The sequence below is a fragment of the Cyphomyrmex costatus genome, unplaced genomic scaffold (assembly GCF_001594065.2).
Source record: "Cyphomyrmex costatus isolate MS0001 unplaced genomic scaffold, Ccosl1.0 scaffold92, whole genome shotgun sequence".
NCBI lineage: Eukaryota > Metazoa > Arthropoda > Insecta > Hymenoptera > Formicidae > Cyphomyrmex > Cyphomyrmex costatus.
The window spans coordinates 68941-90737 of NW_017280506.1; the positions used below are offsets into that span (position 1 = coordinate 68941).

At 41.4% G+C, this 21797-nt stretch overlaps 1 protein-coding gene across 1 annotated transcript in view; it reads right to left on the bottom strand.

The window, feature by feature from the left end:
- Window positions 1-241: 241 nt before the first annotated feature.
- LOC108781875 (fibrillin-3) overlaps window positions 242-21797 on the bottom strand; it is a 39632-nt gene continuing 18076 nt past the window's right edge. The window contains exons 11-23 of the mRNA XM_018549992.1: window positions 21299-21412; window positions 21071-21184; window positions 19635-19728; window positions 19335-19521; window positions 18492-18678; window positions 16023-16137; window positions 14735-14871; window positions 11727-11866; window positions 9994-10096; window positions 9748-9773; window positions 8986-9060; window positions 8396-8579; window positions 242-743 (exon numbers count right to left, since the gene is read on the bottom strand). Of these exons, the coding sequence (XP_018405494.1) occupies window positions 562-743; window positions 8396-8579; window positions 8986-9060; window positions 9748-9773; window positions 9994-10096; window positions 11727-11866; window positions 14735-14871; window positions 16023-16137; window positions 18492-18678; window positions 19335-19521; window positions 19635-19728; window positions 21071-21184; window positions 21299-21412 (1658 nt within the window). The 3' untranslated portion in view covers window positions 242-561. The remainder of the gene's footprint in view (window positions 744-8395; window positions 8580-8985; window positions 9061-9747; window positions 9774-9993; window positions 10097-11726; window positions 11867-14734; window positions 14872-16022; window positions 16138-18491; window positions 18679-19334; window positions 19522-19634; window positions 19729-21070; window positions 21185-21298; window positions 21413-21797) is intronic.

Here is a 21797-nt window from a genome sequence, read left to right on the forward strand (position 1 = left end):
AAATGCAATTATTTCAAAACAAAATGAATGAACAGATTAATTAATGGACAGATTAATGGACAATAATCCATTGCTGGCTACTACTTTTTCCCATCTCTCAGGCAATTTTCAAATTCCATCTCGAAAAAATGACTCGCCTTTGGAGGCGATCATCTTTTGGAAAACGGATCGAACTAATTTCTACTCCCAATAATTCTACAGAGATCCAATTTTCCATATAATTAATGCACAATCCTTTGGAAAAATGTGACGATTCCGCGAACGTATGCTACAATCATATTAATAGGTTCATATATCCTTTATTGAAAAATCGTGCAAAGAAAGATAAAGTACACCACCGCTTACGAAACGAAAATACCAGTGCCGCGGGTTACAAAGTGCCGTATTACATCATTTTCTTTTAGGCTACGCTCTCGCGGAGTTAATTACAGCAATCGATCTTCATACACACCAGTTGTGAGTACACGCAGGCGCTCGCAGGTGCCGATTTACACGACAGCCTTTCCTCGGGGACTGGCGGAGTTAACTTACGTTCGCCTATTACATGTCGTTCACGAGCCCTTACGTGCAGCATTCATGCCGAGGCGGCAATATTCTAGTCTCGACGCGGCCCGCGCCGTAATGAGTCGGTAGCGAAACTACGTGATCGGTCCTCGTGGCGCGTTGCCGATATTGCCGCTGCTGCAGCTGCTGCTCCCATTTCTGCCGGAGGGGGTGGTATTGTTGTCGGCCCGAATGTCGATCTGAGAACACACGTTTCTCTATTATCGAGTCTCGTCGACGTGCGCAATATATATACGTAACCAGAAATATTATTTCGAAGCCAAAGGAATGGCCTCTTTTATCTTCGCGATAGATATTTTTAATGTTTCCTAACCTTTACAGCTAATAGGGGTCTATTTTTCAAATCTCGCAGCTTCTCTTTAAGTAAGATTTGTTGTAATTCATTGTTTCATTGTGTATTTCTTGCGATAGTATGTTCGAAATATCGAACGAAATATGACGCTGCGTCAGCATCACTATTGTAATAATAACTTTCTCATTCTGTAAAAATTAGATATCGTCTATAATATACAAGAAGAGTAAAGAAAGCGCACTTTGGTTTCTTCTGGATAAAGATTTTTAGCAGCAAATTTAACATTCAACGTACCTAATTCATACTTAAATAGCCCTATGAATATAATTTTGCCGCTTCAGCATAATCCTTAAATGCTACACTATGGGAACAGTCACATACTAAAAGTAGATCGATATGGCTATACTCAACCCAATTCGATTGCTTATAACACTTCCACAAAAATGAATATATATTTTAAGCTTTTTTTCAATCGAAATATCAAACATTGTTGAGAACGGTACTAAAAGTAAATATATCATCGTTTTTTCTTAGATTCAGATTTATTTCTACTTTAATATTATAATTTAAGAATTTAATATGTCTTTCAACATATTATTAAGATCCATTTTTAGATGCTAAATGCATCAAAAAAATAATTGTGATATTACTACGGTAGTTGATTAGAGTTGCGTTTTAAGTTCAACGGACGTTCGGTGCGCAATGGGGGGGTAACTACTTACGTAGTATTCACATTTTAACATATCTTATATATCGCACCAATAACAGCTGAAAGGACTCTCTATTAGCCTTATTATTCTTATTATATGAAACTTTCGAAGAGTCATCTTTAATTGATTTGTTAAATATATCATCTTTACTAATAAAAAAAAAAAACAATTAAACAAGTAACTGGAAAGGCTTTCGAAAAAAAACCAAGTATGTCGTATCAAAAAGGCATTCAAGAGTTAATTATATAACTTTCATGAGACGAAGAGGACTTTCGCGTAATAAAGATCTCTCAAGTCATCGTAATCATGCGACGTGAATTTTCAAGGTGCATCGAAAGCTTCGATTGTAATAGTAATTAGTTACCGAATCGCCTTAACTGACGTTGGCTTTTAAGTAAATGAGTCAGATAAGTCGCCGCCGATGTCGTAAGCCAAGCTGTCGGAATGCAGATGCAGGGGGAGTCGTTACGAAAAAGCGAATGGGGAAAGCGGAGAGAGAGAGAGAGAGGGGGGGGGGTGAAGGAGAGTAAAAGTGGCAAACAAAAAGTTTCCAAGTACCGGGTATACACAGTCGTTAATCATATGAAGTCAATCTACGTCAGATTACCAAGATTGATTAGATACACTGAAAGCCTGATGCATCAAAGGGTATACGGAAGGGGATTAAAGTATATTACGTCGATGTTCCACGTTACTTCGACGCTTTTGACAACGTTGTAACGGTGGCTTCCAATATCAGATTTTATGAATAAAGCAGAGGTGGTGCTTTGTGTTTGCGCGCAACAGTCTCCAAATAAGAATTCGATTTTAGAAAGGTGGAATTATAGAGATTGTGATAAATCAATCTACTCTAATTCCATTCGTCATTACTATTACCATAGTTGTCGTTGCTATTATTGTATTTGCAAAAGCAACAGGAGATGTACAGAAGTCATCAATGACAATCCCACTTTCGTCTTTGGTAGGTGGTCGTCGTTCAGGCCCGGAAATCGCTTCCAGCCCGCGCATTGTCATTGCGTCTCCTTTTTCTCCTTATGTCTTATTAGCAAGCGGTGGCGCTAACACGCCTAAGAGATTGCGCCGCAAACCATGGCGTATGTAAATCATGCTGGCAACACCAGGCGAAGAGAGAGAGAGGGACGTCTGTTCGAGCTGTTCATTAACTACTTCGTAGTGCGCCAACAGCACTTAGCCGTCGGTCTATTGTTACGATGCAGATGTTAGCCCTCGTTGTAAGTTGCACCAGTGAATGACCACCGAATGTACAATATATTTATTGCAGTTGCGGAATATTATTGTTGCGCGCGCGAAGTAATATATTATTATATTAATCTTTTTAAAAGGGAATAAAAATGTGCGAAAATATTAGTTGTTGCTATCGTGAAATAAATATAACATATAAATTCGGTAAACACCGAAATAAAAAAAAAAAACTGTTGTAATCGCAAATGTATTAATTCATTGTCGATTTTCAATTTTATTCTATTATTCTTGAAATTGTTATATTGTTCGTTTTAAAAGAAAATTAAAAAAAAAAAACTTTAGTTTACCATCCATAAATATAAATTACATTTACGGTAAACGCGATATTTATTAAAGCTGCATTCGCGTAACAGTGTTACATAAAGTGACACATATTATTATATTATTTTTTTTTTTTGTAAAGAAAATAAAATTTTATGAGAGTGTCACGAGATTACGAATCGTATTTAGTAAGCTAAAATAAAAATTGTGATCGCGAATGCATGAGTTCTTTGTCGGTTTTTAATTTTATTATTCTTCAATTTATGATTTATACAATTCTTTTGAAAAAAAGCTAGATTAAAAATGTAGAATATTAGTTAAGCATCATGTTAACCGAAATTACAAATTATATATTATAGTAAAAACGATATTAAAAAATGCGTATCTCGTAAAAATATCATATATCAATTGTCGTGATCGCGAATGCATTAATTGTCCGTCGGTTTTCAATTTTTGCCGGATTTTAGCAAGGAGTTTTGTCGCGTCCGCGAAAATCGCGCTATTTCCAATCGTATTTAACGTTTGTTATTATGGTACACATGCAATTTGGCGATAATAATAACGCCAGCAGAAATATAAACGTCGATCGCGATTTTATCTGTTTGCCAATTATTTCGCGCGGCGCTTTTGTTCTCAACTCCCACCGTTACGATTTAAACGAGTTTACATTTGAAAATTCGTTACGCCCGGCTTAGTGTGCAACGAACCGTAACTGCGAATCGTTTTGTAACAAAGACTAATTACATTAAAACATGATGTAAATATTAACGTCGGTGTATCAACAAGATATGATATTTTCATGCGACGCTTTCCACGCTGGAGTACGACAGTTTGCACAACAACTCGGGATTTCTTTCGATCCGATCCAATACGGCTTGCAGCTCCTGTATCTCCTCGGGCGACAGCGGCGTTCTCTGCTCCGACAGGATGGACACGGCGTCGGAGAGGCTCAGCGAGGCCAGAGCGACGCCGTCCTCGTCGCCGTGATCCCGCAGGCCCTCTTTCAGCATCTTAATATATCTCTTCAGGGCGAAATTCATCGCGAGTCCTATTTTCGAATCGTGTCGCGGAAGCCGCAATTCCTCGTCGCGCTCGCGCGGAGATTCATCCGCGTGTCCCATTTCGTCGTCGGCCGTGCCGTTTGATCGAGGATTCAATTTCACGCCGTTTAATCCGCTTCTCGTCTCGGAATTTGCATCCCGCGGTGCCGTAGCGACGTCCGCGACCGATCCGCGCTTCTTCCCGGAAAGATCGTTCATGCTGGCGGCGGGTCTCGCTCGCGGATTCCGCGTAATTTTCGGCACTCTCGATCGCGCGACGTCGCTGCTGCCGACGTTAGACTTCACGCTGTTCTCCGTCCTCGTCCGCCTAGCTCGGATCTCGCCGCTTCTCCGGGCCGCTCCTGCATTCTCCCGCGAATCGATCCGGGACGTAAGCCCGGTGAATTTCTCGCTGTCGGGGATCGCGGATTTATCGGTATCGTCGGCCGGGCTTAACACTTCGGCGGATAATTCAATCTGCGGGCTTAGCGGCGCGCCTTTCGAGGGATTCTCCGCGCTTCTTAACCGCCGTAGTCGCCTTCCTTCGCCGCGATTTAATTTCGTCCGGTTCTCCCGTCCATCTACCACGGATGGCGACTCGGGGTCGAGGGGTCTCGTCGGCGCATTATTCCCAGATCGCGGTCTTCCTCTCGCGGCGACGTCGTCGGTGATGCCGGATCGGCTCGTTATTAATTCCGGCTCCTTTGTCGGGCTCCAGGTTTCGCTTTCAGTTGCAGGTGCATTAGCGAAGAAAGCGCTCGTCCCGGACCGCTTCCTCGGCCGACCCAGCGGCGTTCGTGTTGCCGACGACAAAAACGACGAGGCGGCATTGTCGGGCATTGTCGAGATCGCTGCCGCTCCGCCGGCGGACATTTTTTCCCCGGGGGGGCGCGGATCGGTAGTCTTGGAGGTTCGTTCCTCTTCATTATCCTCCAGCGTGACGACGCTTCCGACATCCTTTGATTTACTTCGCAGCCGTGTCGTGAAATTCTCCCCGCGTTGCCGCTCGGTCGTCATCCCGGTGAATTCTCTTTCCCGCGGCGCAACGAAACTCGCCGCTCGTCGGGACAACGCCGGATTACGGCTCGTCGACGTCGTCGAGGATTCCATCGAACGTCTTCCGGACGGGACTGTCGATTTCTGTCCCGGCGGACCACTTCCGCGCGCCGACGTCGGTCCCGCAGCCCTCGCGGCGGCGGAAATCTCCGTAATATTTCCGCCGTATTTCCGGTTGAAGGAGGTGCTCCGGTTCCCCGACATCCAAGGGGGACGCGACGACGGCGCGCCACCGCGGTTTCTGGGACTGATCGATGACTCGCGCGAGCGGCACGACGTTTCGTCCTCCCGGCGTCTGCTGGATTCGCTGGGGATGCTGGCAATCTCGCTGGAGCTCACCGAAATCAAATTTGACCTCCCGCCCGCCGCCTCCCTATCCGCGCGACGTTTGCCCGACAATGGGAACACGGTGAGTGCAGGGTAAGCTTCCAATTTTTTCTCGGATTCGCGCGAACGACCCGCGCTCGTTCCCGGTCTCGGTGATCCCGTAGCTTTTCGTCTTTCATCCAGCGATGTAGCGGCGCGTGGGAACGTGAGGATATTCCAAGGGTTTCCGGCGCCCGCCGGTCGACCGTCTCTCGTCGCAGACGATTCTTTCCTCCCGCTGGAATCGGCGAATTGCGGACAGTCGTCTTCCGCGTCGTGTCCAAGTGCCGCTTTATCGGCGCATTCGCGAGATCGCGTCGCAATCGTCTTTCTCGAAATCGACACTCCCGATTTTGAATCTCGATCGCTCGTCGTAATCTCCGGAACTTCTTCCAGGGACGCTCGGATGCACGGATTCCCATTATCGTCCATGCCGAATAGTTTTGGAGGATTACCGTCGACGTTCCCCGTCGGAAGATGATTTCCGCTGTTTTCGCGATCGATACCGTTGTCGGAGATCGTTTCCGTTTCCTTCTCGCTGGTCCATAGTTTCCTGGTGCCTTTCGACAAGAAATGGCCCAGCGGATGGAGACGCTCGACGTTCTTCCGACCGATGGTTGCATCGGCGACGTCGTAGTACTCCTCGACGAAGTCGAACAGACTGTGGTCGTATCGGTCATTCAATCGTATGCCGATCGCCGAGTCGGCCGAATCGCTGCAATTTAAATGCAGCGAGTTCAGGACGACGTCACCTGGCGGCTGGTAGTCGTCGTACTGCTTCCTCAGGATGGCCTCGATCAACTTGTAACGGTAGGCTTTATAATCGAGGTCCGATATGTCAATTATCGGATGTCGCGAGTCCGCGAAGAACGAAGGACGCTCCGGGGATGGACGACGTGTCTGTGTTTTCGATCCACGATCTCCAATCCTCCCACGGTCGGTCCCACGTCGACTGGAACTCCTCGAGATACCGCTGTTGCTCCGTAGAGTCGCCGCGGAATTGATCCCGCGAGCGAATTCCGAATGCAGACTCGATGTGGAGTCGGCGAATTTGATCGGAGCCGGATAATGCATCAGTAACGATCGATTGGCGAGATTGTTGCGACGGCGACGCCCGGTCTTCGTGAGGGCTCTCAGCGGCTTGTCCTACACGTAACGTAATATTCAATTTCACCGGGGAGAATGTAAGAAGCCGCGCCGTGGCAATCCGTTATACCCGACGTTAAATTTCCCCTTTAAAAGGAGAGAGAGAGAGAGAGAGGAAGTTTTTCGACCAAAACTACTTTAATCTCGTTCCGAATCTTTCTCGCAATTATATGTACGCTTCTATAAGGGAAAGAGGTCCTTGTAGAGGAGAAAAATGTTCTCGCTTCCATTTTGACTTCATAATGTAGTACTCAGCCGTAGCTGTGTATATACATTATCGCCTTCAATGGATTCGATATCGCGCGCGGTATCGCGGTGCGCGCTTTTGCCATTGTGTTATAAACGCGAATGTTATATCACGGTAACGCCGAAAGAAATTGGAAAATTTACAGTCCAGCGCGGTGCTTCCGCTCGAACACCGCGCGGAAGCGTTATCGATGCGTTTTAAAACGCCGCGCGGTTCCCGAACGCGAGTTTTCCCGAGATATAACACGTCGACGGGGGTGCCGTTACGTCATATACGAATGAAAGCCGGAGCGCCGTCCCTTGGCTCTTGTTTATCGAAGGAAATGCGCCGGACGAATAAAATAAATAAAAAAAAAAAGAGAGAATAGAAGGAACGAATAAAAACGCAGCACCGCCGTTTCGTCCTGTTTCAAGCCGCGCGCAAATCCCGATAAGAGGTACTCGCGTAACGTTTTCACGCTCCGACTATCCTATACCGGGATGAGGAGCAAGAACAATTTATCGGGGCACGTACGAGGAGGAGGTAAACGCGCACGATCAACGGCGCCGCTAACAAGATCGTCAGGGCTAAAGCGAAGGCGCTCTCAGCCACGAAGGGTGGCGTCGATCGTAAGGTTAAGACGAGCTTTCCCGGCGCCGACACGTCGAACATCCCGATCGCTTGTGTTTTCTCCCCGATCCCCGTCGTAATTGCAAATCGCCCCCTCGTCGTATCTCTCTCGCACGTTTCACTTTGGACCGCGCCGATCGCGGGGCTGCGAATTTCTCTCGAACCGGTCGATGCCGCCCTCGAGAAGTTGACTGCCGTCAACGCGGGGTCTTCTATAATGGAGTACCTATCGAGTCGATAGTCGATATCTCCGGTCTCGAAGCTTTTCTTCTTTTTTTCTTTTTTTTTTTTTTTCGATTTCTTTCTCCCTCTCGTAGCCTCATCCGCCTCGTTCGAGTCGGCTTCGTTTCAAATTAACTCAATTATCGATTGCGGTATACGCTGCGGTTTACGTTACAGCCATATTTTATTGTTTATATACGTATCATCTCGCAACACGTTGCTTCATTTACATGTAAATAATGATGTTTATTTTAAATCCATCCCACGTATCCGTGGCGCGTATATTTTCGTCTAAAATAAAACGTCCGTTTCTCGTTCGTTTGATCAATTTGTATTAGATATTTCAAGACGGAATTCTATTTGTACAATTTTATATATGTCATACATTTTCGTACAATGTATGTACATTAATTTATTTTGCGCTCCGAGTTATAAACGGAGAACGGAATTCTAATTTCTCTATGTTAAAATCTCCGACGAAAATTATGGATCGTTTAAATTTGATTTTCGAGACATCGTTTCGCCATCGGGACATTTGAATTATTTAAACAGTTAATATTTGATTGACTCCGATGAAATATGCATTTCTAGGTCACAGCACTCGTATACAGACACTTACAATTGTCGGTATTGTACGTCCCGGCGTTGTCCGGGCGATTCGGAGTCTGCCGGGTAGGCGGCGGAAGCTCGCGATAAGGGGCCTCAGGGTCCGGGTAACCATTCCGTCGATGCTCCGGATGTCGCTGATAAGCTCCCGAGAAGATTCTGGTGTATCTTAAGTAACAACCGCTCGGTATTTGCCACTGCAAGTCGAGTCAAGATGATTCCGGGAATCTCGTCGACCCCGCGCGTAATCGCGAGAGTATACTCTTGCAGGGTTGCCACGAATTTTTAATCGTATAAGAATTCCCTGACATTTCCCTGATTTGCTGATAAAATTTTCAGATTTTTCCTGACTTTAAATAATACATATTTTGCAATGTCACATAGATGCACATTTTCTTCAGGAAACGAATTCCAAAAAAAAAAAAAAAAAAAAAAAAAAAATCCAATCATAGAAGCACAAGGTAATATAAATTGATTTACAGCTATATTTTATTTTCCCTGACAAGTGTGCTAAATCCCTGACTTTTCCTGACTTCCCCGACGCATTGTTTTAAATTCTCTGACATTTCCCTGACTTGTGGCAACCCTGTCTTGTCTACTCACCTCGTATGAGGAGCTGGGCACGGGCTGGGGCGGTCTGCCAGGGCACATCAGCATCCTTCTTCTGTGGAATCTCGGCTAAACGAGGAGATAAGTGCACTGTGAGACTCCCTACCTTCCCGCATAAATTTCCCTCCCGCGCTTTAATCTACGGCTACCGCGCGTATCCTCGAAAAGGGTTTCTACGAGACGCCTTTCTACGAGACGCGCGCGCGGATGGTACCGCTTTTATTGAAACGACTATAAAGGATACCCGAGCGGTGCTTCGATATTTTTGTCGGGTCGAAAAGCTATTGCAAGTGAAACCGTTTGCTAAAATTGAAGCAGTAAGGCGTCTCCCGTACAGAGAGATTTATGTAAGCTGAAAAAAGTAAATCGGGTAGCCATTTCTACATTGTTTTGTAGATTAACTTTAATCTCGATACGTTTAACCGGCATCTTTCCTTTCTGGTTCTAAGATAAAGAGTGAATTAAATTGAGATTAAAGTTGACCCTCTTCACTGGGTCTTTTTTGACATAGGCAGAAAATTGCATTTTCAAATGAAAGTTATTGAAGAGAGTAATCCAAAATTTTCCTAGATTCTTCGAAAGTTTAGAACACGGTAAAAAAAATTTAGGCTGGAGAAAAAGATCCAGAGTACTGTTCCTTTACGAAGGATCGATGACCTACATTGATAAGAAGACTGGCCGAAATTGGATTAAAAAAACGGTCTATCCAAATTAATGTGCAAAGTATATATGTTACGATAATTCATTCGTACTCACCTCAGAGTCGAGAACGTCCGTGGATTCTGCAAATGTACGAGACAAACGTTGGATCAATTGCGCTCTTCGCCGATAATTACATTTATATATTTATGATGGAGATACGTGACGCGACAGTATTCCCACATTGAAGGGAATTCGCGGTGTCGCGCGTCGCGACGCAGACGGCGTCGCGACGCCATTCGAGTCTACGCACCGCGAAGCCCTTCTCAGTCTCCCGCGGGGCACACAATGGCATAAATTTACCTCTCACGTGTATCGAGAAATGGCATTCGGCTCGATTTCCGGCTGCATCCGAGGCGACGTAGCGCACATTGTGAATGCCAGGATACATCACGTGTCCAGGTCCCTGTGCGAGATGTACGATAATTAACTTTTCGCGCAATTGCATGGAAATTTCCTCCGAGGAAAATGTCCGCTTTTGTATGTGGGAAACGGTGTGTGCGCCGGCGGCGGCTAATCTTGTCCGTGTACGGCGCGACGCTTCATATTCGTCCAAAATGCGGATATACGATTGTGACGCGATCGATTACTTTCCTTTTGTTTCTATCGTCCTTCGAACGACCCAATTAAGGGGATCCTAAAGCCTCCTGTATTACCGACTAAATCGTATAATTTTTGTATCGTATAAATACTTTTTTTGTTCATTCACAGATTCGAAGATCCTTTTACAAAATTAAAGTGTATACGCATTAATACGTGCCTGTGAGGCAGAATCTATGCTGAAAAAACGATAAAAAATTTTAAAATTGACATGATGGACAACAATTTCAAGATGCGAACAATTTCCTGACATTATCTATTGATTAGCGACACCGAAATTTTATAATTTATTTATGTTTGTTACACTGAAGATGACCCGATCGGAGTCGAAACGTCTGTATTAATGTTTAAATTTTATATTATACTTAATTTGAAAAATTTTTCTTGCGTTTAGTATTTGGCTCATTGCCCTTATTATTACTCATATTGTTTTATACTTATTGGGCCTTATTTTATATTATTTCAAAATTGAGTTCTTTACCATTTTTTAGTACAATATGGCGCTCCAGAGTTGTCACGTCGTTGCACTTCGTAACAACATTTACTTCATATAGAAACTATGCGATCTGTACTTACGAAATAGTAGTCCACAGGCATGTAGTTTGCATGAAGAAACAGCGTGGACTTCTTAAAATTAGATTTAGATGTCTAATTAAAACGTAATTACGATACGAAAATTTATGTATATGTGTGGCGCGTGCGTGAATGAGATATTGATGTATAGTGATGTGTCAATGACACGTAATCGTCTGTGTGTAATTGCTATTTCCAATACGATTAATTGTCTTTAGGGTCCCCTTAAAGAGACCAGCGCACGATAGTCCTCCTTCGCGCGACACCTTGTTTCAATTTGCCTAATCAGATTAACCGTCGAGTTGCGTAATGTTCAACGGCCATTTATAACCAATGTTATCGAGAGTGCGAGCCACCAATTATCCGCGGGCCGGTTACCGCGTGGACAGGGTAATCTCTGTTATTACGTTAATAAAGTACACGTAACGCTTTCCGCGCGCGCGGAGACGCGCCAAAAGGATACAATAAAAACAGGCCGGGAAGCGTCGACCGACAATGATTAATCATCCAGCTGGTTTTTCCTACGGTACCGCTCGCGAGGAAAATCGTAGATACTATCCTCCGTCGCATTGCAGCAGTTTCTTCGTCGGGTCTCATTTTCTCGAAACACGAACGGATAATTAATGGACGATATCCTCGCTCGATTAATATGCCCGATTGTCAACGGCAAAAGGGGGTTAATTAACTTCAAGATTCACCGACGGAAGACTCTACGGGAAGTCACGAGACCGCTCGATACCAGAGATATTAAATTTGAGAAAACTTCGTGGATACAACGAAAGATCGTACACGATGAGACGCTGCATCCGACAGCGAATACACGTCCGATATACGGTTTACTTCTTGACGACGAGTATACGTACCCTCGTTTTATAAACGTGTTCCACGCCGACGTTATCGGTGAAGGTCGGTTCTTGCCAGAATATCAGACGACTTCGCTCCCCCGGGCTTAATCTGACCTCGAAGGACACGGGACACATAGTAACCTTGGGATTTTCGGTATCTGAAAATATCATGCCGTATCTTAATTGCCGAATTTCTCTCGTAAAATCTCTGCTGTGGTGAAGTTCGTATTAATCATCGTGCTTTTATTATACTTGCAATACTGGCTTACAACATCCTTTATTGGCAATACCTTTATTTTTCTCTTTCTCGTTGGATATTAATATTTTTATTATACATAACCGCGTTCATTTACTCATACATTTTTTCAATTAAAATAAAGGAGGGCGGAGTCTGATTCCTAAAATAGTTGTAAGGTCTTATGTAATAGAGATAGGATAAACCCGGTATATACGCCGCGTCAGGAAATACGCCGCAGAAGTTAGAAAAAACAGAAGGAGTGGGGATAATTTTCCGTCAATTACTTTGTTACATGCCTTTACGGTATATTAGTATTATATTATGATTTCAGTTTCTTACTGTTAATATTAATGAAATTATTGCGAGTTAAATCGATTTTTTACTGTAATAAGTAGTGCCATCATAATTTATAATTTACATAAAATGATTACTGTAGAGCGTGTAAAAGACTTAGTGGTTATTTTGCAATACATATGTGTAGAGGAATACTAAAGCATGTTGTATAGTAAAATACAAAGTGCTTTGCTCCTGTATTGTTTGTTTAATTAGTTGTCTTATATATCCCGTCTATTTCGGATATACGGCATTTTTAGCGAGCGGGATTTGTGACCGCAGCACAGACGTTCTATTTAAGAAGTTTTTGTTAATTCTAACAATTATATTTTGCATTAATGCATAAATGTTGATAAATCTTAAACGTTTAAAGATTATTTTCAAAGATTTGAAGCTATTTAAAAAAATTTTATCAAGTCCTATTTGTATTCCAATTTTCATTCTGAACAATAAAAATTGTCATATATTAATAAACAAATGCAAGTTACGTCGTCATTTTACATCTTATTTATAGATTATTTGTGATTTTCTTATGAATCATATATGAGTGGCCATATTACCCCCCTCTGTGCGATAAATAGCAAAAATTTTTGAAAAAGGTTTGAAAAAGTTATTTCTTAATATGGAAAATAAATTATATTGGATTTCTAATATTTTTTTTACAGTAATTGACGATACAAAGTTTTTATTAGTATAATTAATTCGTTTTAAACATAGCAAATAATAATTGATAAATTAAGTTTTTGATAGGTGCGGCGTTTATACCCGAGTTTACCCTATTCAAAGTAACTCCGAACTTTACATTTTTTGAGAGCCTAGAACAGTAAAAAAGACTGGACCAAATAAAGATCCAGATTATAAATAGAGGGAATAAAAATATAATTGCAGACAGAGAATTACAATTTTTGTATCACAATAATAAGTAGAATATTTAAATTTGTGACATGGAAAAAACAGTTTTGCTGAAGTATCTAAAAGTTGTAGCTTGATACAGAAATTAATTTTGTTACATTTCATCAACCATCAAATAGTTTTAAAATGTTTTAATACTCTAACTATACCAGTTGGTACGTCCTACATAATTATTATACTTCGATGCAAACAAATTATTTTGAGATCCGTTTAGCTGAATTTTTAGATTATACTTCAACAAAACCATTCTTCCGTACATCTTTGTTACGAGATTGTAAACCCATTTGTTATCATACCACGTGTATTAAATACATATATTCAAGATTTCATGTGATCCGGTACTTTCTCGTAACAAGGAGCTTCTTTTCAACGGAACTCTCTACAATCTTGAATGGTCGCACATATAGAAATGTAGAGGGAATAGAAATCGAGATAAAGCGGAATATAATAGACGAAACTTGGTGAGGCTAAGCGGTTTTTGAGACTGCAAAGATCCACGAGGGAGCACCAACGCGATTCTCGCGAGTTCGTCCGATCAACGCGAGCTTATTCTGCGTAATCGCGTATCGACCATGATGCACTGGCACTCCTTCCAGCCGTTGCGTTGCGGAGAGAACTTGCTTAAAGCGAGTTTCACGAACTTTCAGAATGAGTAATTAAGCGGGACGGGACGCGGAGTGCACTTCGCCGCGGAAACTAAAGTTTACCCGCGTCGGGACGATTCGAGTGTCGGGCCGATTCTCATCCCGATCGATTGTCCCCTGTGCGAAAAGTTTCCGCGCCGGGAAAAGTAGACAAATCGAAAATAAAAGGGAACAGAGAGAGAGAGAGAGAGAGGAAGGTAGAAACTTCACACAGGATTTTGATCGAAGATTGATAATCTATGAAATCAGAAATTCCGCTTCGAAGCTGTCAAGTTTTCTGGTCCCATTTTATTCTTATCCGCTCAATTGAACTCTCTGGAGGGTATACAGTTGGGAGTTAAGAGAAGAAAAGTGGTGTCACTCTTCTTTGTTATAAAATATGTCAAGATAAATCCTTTCTCATTATATCCTTCGTCGCCTCTAAATTCCAACTATACCTTTTATTAGCGTTCATTGTTAATAATTCGTTTGTTAATAATTCTGGTCCTTATTATAATATAATAACGTTCTTATCGAAATTTAATACTGAAAGCTAGTGATTAATTACTCGCTTTGAGTATTAAAAGCAGTGTTGTTCAATGCTTTTAATATTCAAAATAACTAATTATATATTCAAAGTAATTATAATTAATCATCATCTTTCAGTATTAAATTGGCCAGTGATAAACTGAATTTCCGTAAGGACGGAATGATGTTTAGCGTGAAAAAAATGCGGATATAATTTCTTATTCGCTTCGATGATACGTTTACTTATACTGTTTATAATAGTGGTTCTTATCGCCGCGATGATACTTAGTGCAAGAAAAAGGAGCTCGCGCAGAGAGGAGATCCATTTTCCTTTCCACTTCCCAAAGCGGATTCTTTTTGTTCCTGATTTCTCTCTTACGCGCCGGACTTACCGCGAACTCTTATCACGATCCTACAGGTGCTGGTGTAATTAGAGACCGGCGACCATGCCGTGAAGGTAACGACCGTCGTGCCCGCCGGCAGATCCGCTTGCAATTGCTTTGCCCAGGGAGGTGAAGCGTGTACGTATCTGAAAAACGTAAAAGGGGAAAACAAAAAGAAGAAAGCAGAGGCTAGCAAGATAGACGCGCAGTCGAGGGTCACTCAATATTATTCAAATAACTATCAACTATTTCGTTCACATTAATGGATTGACAAATAGAAACTTTTAATATTTTGTATTTTATCTGCACGGAAATTTCTCAAAAATCTACCGAAACACCTAAATTTGACACAAATAAATATTTGCCAATTAATATCGCTTCGCGACATTAATTGGTCGATCCATTTTCATTCCACAAACAGATTTCGGTCCAAAACGAAAACAGAAATAATTCGTGTCACTCTAACAAATAAAATTAAAAATAGAATTAAGTAACAATGTTTGATCAAGATATAGATCTAACATAAATAAACAAAGCTTGACAGCCATGTCCGATCAAAATGGATTCTAATGCCTAATAGTTTTATTGACACTAATAATCATTTCAACCCTATAAAGAATTTATTGCAAAAAATATCATTAATATAGTAATATATTTTTGATGAAAAATAAATTTAATAATATTAATCGATACTAATATGAATGAGCGAAACATTTAAAGAATTTATTGCGGAAAAAATATCAAAATAAATTTATATATTGATATATTTTTAATGAGAAATAGATTCGAGTAAGATTACAAATTAAATTAATAAACAATTTAGTAATATTGATCGATAAGCATCTTAAAACACACTTTATAGGATTTATTGCGAAAAATATCATCAAGGTAAATCCGTAAATCCGTATACTGCGTAACACATTTTTGATGGAAAATATATTCAAAAACTACAAATTGACAAGCAATTTATAATACTGATCGATACTAATGAGCATCTTAAAACACTAAATTTATCGCGGAAAAAATATCATCAAGATAAATCTATATATTAACCATTTTTGATGGAAAATAAATTCGAGTAATACTACAAATTAAATTGGCAAGCAATTGATAATATCGATCGATGTTAATGAGCGTCTTAAAACACTTCAATGGATTTATTGCGGAAAATATTAAACAAGGTAAACTCGATATCAAACCGTGCACTTTACATATTTTTGATGGATAATACATAGATCGGGGGTCGAATCGATTTTAGTAGTCCCGAAATTGAGGCTCTCTATAATACGCTTCTTACCTCCACCAATCCATGTTGGACTTTGGTTGCGGGAAAGTTACACGTATCGTGTTTTGCCTAGCCGGTAATTCGACGTCCATGTCCTGGGGGCAGCTCACGAACGGCCGTGGCGTGTCTACGGCAATAAAGTCGATAGTTAAACTCTTGATACCGATCGCCCAATTTCCCATACTATAACACGATAAGAAACTTCGATGGCGAGAGCAATTCCCATATCATTGGCTGTTCAAGAAGCGTCGTTATTTCACTTCAGAAAGTATCACGTCGTGTGTGAAAAGGTTCATCACGTTTATCGGTTTTACACGGGATGTACAGAGAGTTCGCAAAAACATTTAATTTCAATGATACAAAATCGATTCTCTTTTTATGACTGAAAAATCAATAACTTAATCTATATATCGTTAAATTGAACACGCGAATTCTCGATTATCCTCAGTATATTCCTTTCTGTAGAACCTAAAGCCGCCCTTTATTTATAAAGCAACCGTAAACGCGCGTAATATCGTTTGACGTGAGATAGGAGCCACTTAAAGAGCGCTGCACCGCGCCGCGCCGAAAAGCATCTCTTTCAAAATGGGAGCCGATTTGAATACCCCGAGAATGGATTCTCAAACGACAGCGGCTGTAAACTGGTAAAAACCGTAGCGGCATGAAACGGACGTAGAATCAAAATCTCTTTTCCATTAAACGAAACAATTAACGTCACGGAGGAAAGAACCGCGAAAATGTACGCGGGAATGAAAAAGCTGCGGCAAAATGGATAAAACGAACGAGAGAGAGAGAGAGAGAGAGAGAGGAGAGGAGCCGGAACGTAAAAAACCCCGCCGGTCCGAGTAAGCTCGTTAAGAGGCGGCGTTAACGTATGATCTCGTTAGCAGGCAGCCCCTACACAGGAACTTTGTATTATTAAAAGCTGCTCCGAGCGGCATGACTAATCTAGCGCGTCCAAGAATTTTCGTCGTTAGGTTATTTGCTCGGGTCCCGGCAATATTTTACGTTCGATCGCGCATGACCGAACGCGCTTCGCCCTTCATGTAAATTGAAAAGAATAACGTCTTGGAAGTCGAAGGGAAATTTAACGAGAGCTCGAGACGTCCCTGTACTTGGTGTAGGTCGTAGACCTGGTAATAGGTATAGAGAGACTGTGCATTTCCTGATCTTTGTGCTTCGTTAAAGGGAAAACGCAATATCGAACCGCATCAGCGTCTCTCTTCAACGTGCCGGCGAGGGAGAGAAAGAGCGGTATCTGCGCGATACGAATCAAGCCACTTTACCGTTCCTAAACTTATAGTGACAACTTCATAGAGAAACGCACAATTTATATCTATTACAGTGCGGTCCATCCAGGCCCGGATTAAAGAGTTGAGGGGCCCGGGGCTATTTAACTTTAGGGGGCCCTTCTTTTCAATCTTTTTAAAAAAGATGATCACATCTATACGTAAAGCAGTATAATTAGGTTATTTGATCCAAAACAATAAACATTAAAATTGAATCATAAAGATTACTATATATTAAGGGAATAAAAACTAATTTTTTTTTTTAAGATTAACAATAATTTCGAATGATTTTAATTTTAATTTTAATCAAAAAATTAAAATTTTTTTCTTAATGTAACGGGGGCCCCTATTTCCGTGGGGCTACAGCCCCCCCTAGCCTCCCCCTTAATCCAGGCCTGAGTCTATCTATTATATAATATATACTAGAACGCGCCTTTCCTGTACTAAACTATAGAAAACTGCGGATTAACGGAGGAAAGGAAAGAGCAAACAAAAATACTCGTATTCTTAATTCTTTCCTACTTGCGGTAAGTCACATTAGCCAATCAGCGATTCGTTGACAAAGAAAACAGTACAGTTTTTGCATCAGGGTGTCATTACTTAGAAATTGAGAACTAAACTGTAGAAAACTGCGGCTCGACAGAGAAAAAGAAGGCAAAGATTTGTTTTTCTAATTCTTCCCTACTTAGGCTAGTAAAACCACATCAGCCAATCAGCGAATCGCTGACTGAGAAAAGCAGTACAACCTTTGCGTCAGAGTGCCATTATCTAGAAATTGGGACACCCCCACTCCTCGATGGCACACGTTCCAGGGTATTATAGAGCTCACGATCTTTACGTCTACAGTAGGATACTTGCTCAAACGCCCCTTTAAAAGCGATACGCGAAAGCCTCTGGAAAAAATGCTGCGGGCGCGCGTCTAGAAAAAAAAAACCGTGAAACGGCCAAGAATAAATTTTAAATGAAAATAACGATGTTGAAAAAATTCCCGTTGAAAATAATTACACGACGATGAGGTGAGCGTATACAGCAGTTCGTCCCTGACGCTCCGATGCAACAGTCAGCTCGTTAAAAATTTTATCGGATAAACATCTTGATTAATTTCCCGGCGAAGTTACGGGACGTGAAGGACATGGTGCCCGCAGCGGTTTTTTCTTGGCGAGCCGCGGGATTGTGGAATTGAGTTATATACTTGGATTGTAAAGAGGGTCTGTTGCGACTTCGCGCAGACATATAGGCTCCTTCCCGTTCCAACGACCGTCGCTAACGCAGTGTCTCGTGTGCGCCCCTTCAAGCCGGAAACCTCTACGACATCGGACATGACACTTGGCGCCCTGGGGATAGACGGATGCGCCGGAAGGATGTCCTGGACATCTTATCTGCTCGATTAGATCCAGGAAAATAGAATGAATAACTTAGTCAAAGGAATAAACTTGACATATTCGTGTCGACTATAATAATGATTCAAACTGCATGTATAAACCTGAGACTGCAAGGAAATTAAATTTGACAAAGGAACGTACATTTAGCCGTTCGAGCCCCGCTAGTTATCATGTTTAAGGTACAACAAGTTTTTATAAATAATATAAAAAATTATTGTATCGTGAATAACTAGCGAGATTTGAATAGCCCGTGTACTTCAATATTTGTAACTATATTATGCATTATATTATTATAAAAATTATTTTCCAGCTTCCGGCTCTCTTGTTTTTGTTCCATCTTAATCGCATTTAAAAAAAAAAACTCGGTGATTTTATTTTAATTTGCCATTTTAATTTCTGCCGGTTGTTTCGAACAAGTCTAAATCCTCCATTTTTTTTTCAGCTATTCTTGCAGCTCTGGATATTTTTCAGAATTTTTTTTTTCAACATTTCAACAGGGCATGTAAAATGCAAAGTGGTACGTTGGAAATGTCGATGGTGGCGTGTAGTACAACATCTCATCTCTTTGAAAGATGCTTTAGGATATGTATTTCGGTAGTATATCGACTCGATCCATCTAATATCGCTCGCGATATCCGCACGACAGTTCATACCTCTCCGTGTATGGGTGGCTCCATGGCACGGCATCTCGACGTTGGCGAGACACAAGTTCTCTCGTCGGGCGCCAACACCAGATCCTCACTGCAGGCGCAATAGTAACTTCCCGCGGTGTTGATGCACTCGCCAGTGCAACCTCCGTTCCGGTTTAGACACTCGTTCGCGTCTTGACATTGACTCCTGCTCGCGCAATCCCATGCATAAAGAGCGGGAATCGTATGATATCTGTCTTTTTTTTTTTTTTTTTACACCGTCAGCCGCTGTATATATCGCTTAGATCTTACCTCGAAATTAACGTATATCCGGCGCGACAGGCGCAAGCAAATGATCCTACGGTATTGATGCACTCTTGATCGCATCTGCCGCGACGCCATTCGCATTCATCAATATCTGCGTGGAATAAATTGTTGAAATTATTATTATCGGGAGTACAAATTAGTTCGGTCCGTTTTCCAAAAGATCATCGCCTCCAAAGACGAGTCATTTTTTTTTGTTTTAGATGGAATTCGAAAATTGCCTGAGAGATGGGAAAAAGTAGTAGCCAGCGATGGACGATACTTTAATTAATCTGTTCCATTCATTTTGTTTTGAGATAAATGCATTTTTGAACACAAAATACGGACCGAACTAATTTGTACACCTAATGTAAGAGGGTGTACCAAATCTACACACCATAATCAAGCAAATATAATGTAACACGATTAATGCACAATGATGATAAATTCGCGTGATAAACGTATATAAAAACCCACGCTTCGATTGAACTTTTAACAAAATTTTTAAGAAATAGATATAAATATTTATACAGAGTGTCTCGAAGTTTGCGAATCAAAATATCATAGCAAGAAAGTTTTAAAAAAATTGAATAAAAAAGTTATGTGTTAATTCTTTTAGATAAGAGTTTCAATATAGTCAATTATAATATTTAGACAGCCATTTATTCAAAATGAATCACACGTCGCATGTGTTAGTGAGAAAAAATCGAAATAGTTCTCTGTGGCATTTTACCGTAACTATTTCTGAAATAATAATCTTTTTGTTTAGATTTCTGCGCAACTTTTTGTTAAAAAAATATACATAATGTATATAATAAAAGTGAACATAAAACATACACTTTGATAAACAGTTACATACGCAAAAGTCTAGGCAAAAAGGCCATTATCTCAGAAACGATGACAGATACGGTAAAATGTCATAGTAGAACAATTTCAATTTCTTTCAACAAAAGACTCCAACAAGAAAGACTCCACGCGTCAAAGTCGTATCCATCATCATTATCGAGAAAACGATCGCAGCACATCTAGACTTGTACGTAACCTTTTTTCAAAGAATGTATAAGGAAGAACGGACTTTTTCATCGTAACATTGAACATTTCTCGCGATAATGTTTATGTTTCTGAACAGAGATGTCGATTACTCAAAGGTTGCGTTTGTATCCCCGAGCAGCAATCATAATTGTGTGTGTATAATGTAATTATAAGCACATTATTGCAAAAAGACAGTGTTTACTATCGTAAAATTTTCGTTACACTTCAAAGTTCCCAACAAACACAGAATATACCTACAATGTTGCAGCAACGTCGCAAGAACGTTGCTGCAATATTACAGTTACATTCTGTGTTTTCTGGGTGGAAACTGATGGAACAGCTCCACCCTCTCCTATATGAAACATATACATATGTATGTCATGCAACGTTATACTTTACAGTGCGATTGCATGCCTCAAACTTGCCTACGCATTTGTCCCCTTCCAATTGAAATCCGGCGGGGCACGTGCAGTAGTACGAGCCGGGTGTGTTGACGCATCTCTCACTGCAGGGTGCCTCTTCCAAGCATTCGTCGACGTCTACGGGGGAAAAAGCAAACTCAGTTCGGTTACGATTAAGCGACATCGTGTTTCTTTTTTTTCCTTTTTTTTTTCACTCAAGTAAGCACACACAGTTTCCGCCTACACACGAACCTACACAGGTATCACCGTGGAATCGATATCCCGCCTCGCACTCGCAACGATAGCTGCCCGGCACGTTGATGCATTTGTTGCCCTTGCAAATACCGGCTGCGCATTCGTCGACGTCTGAAAAAAAGAAACGGTAGGAAAAGAAAAAGGACCACATACGCACAAACACACAGGTTCGCTCCGCCGAGAGAAACTTCCGCCCGAGTCTAAGCGAGTCTAAACTTTACAAGCAAGCTTCGAAACTGGAGCACAAGTAAGGGGCGGGGGGGGGAAAAGGGCGAAACCGTGTAACTAGGAACCGCGCGTTATCTCTCGGATTTTCCAGAGGTGACGATACTATTTTTAGAAAATTAGCCTTGATAGCAAAATGAATTGAAACAACGATTTATATAAACGCGAATTGTATAGAACTGTGAAAAGTGGATCGCGCGGTGGTTTCTTTCTTTATTGCATTTATTACTGCTTTATGCGCAATCCGCTTCGTGAATAATTTCCCTTTTTT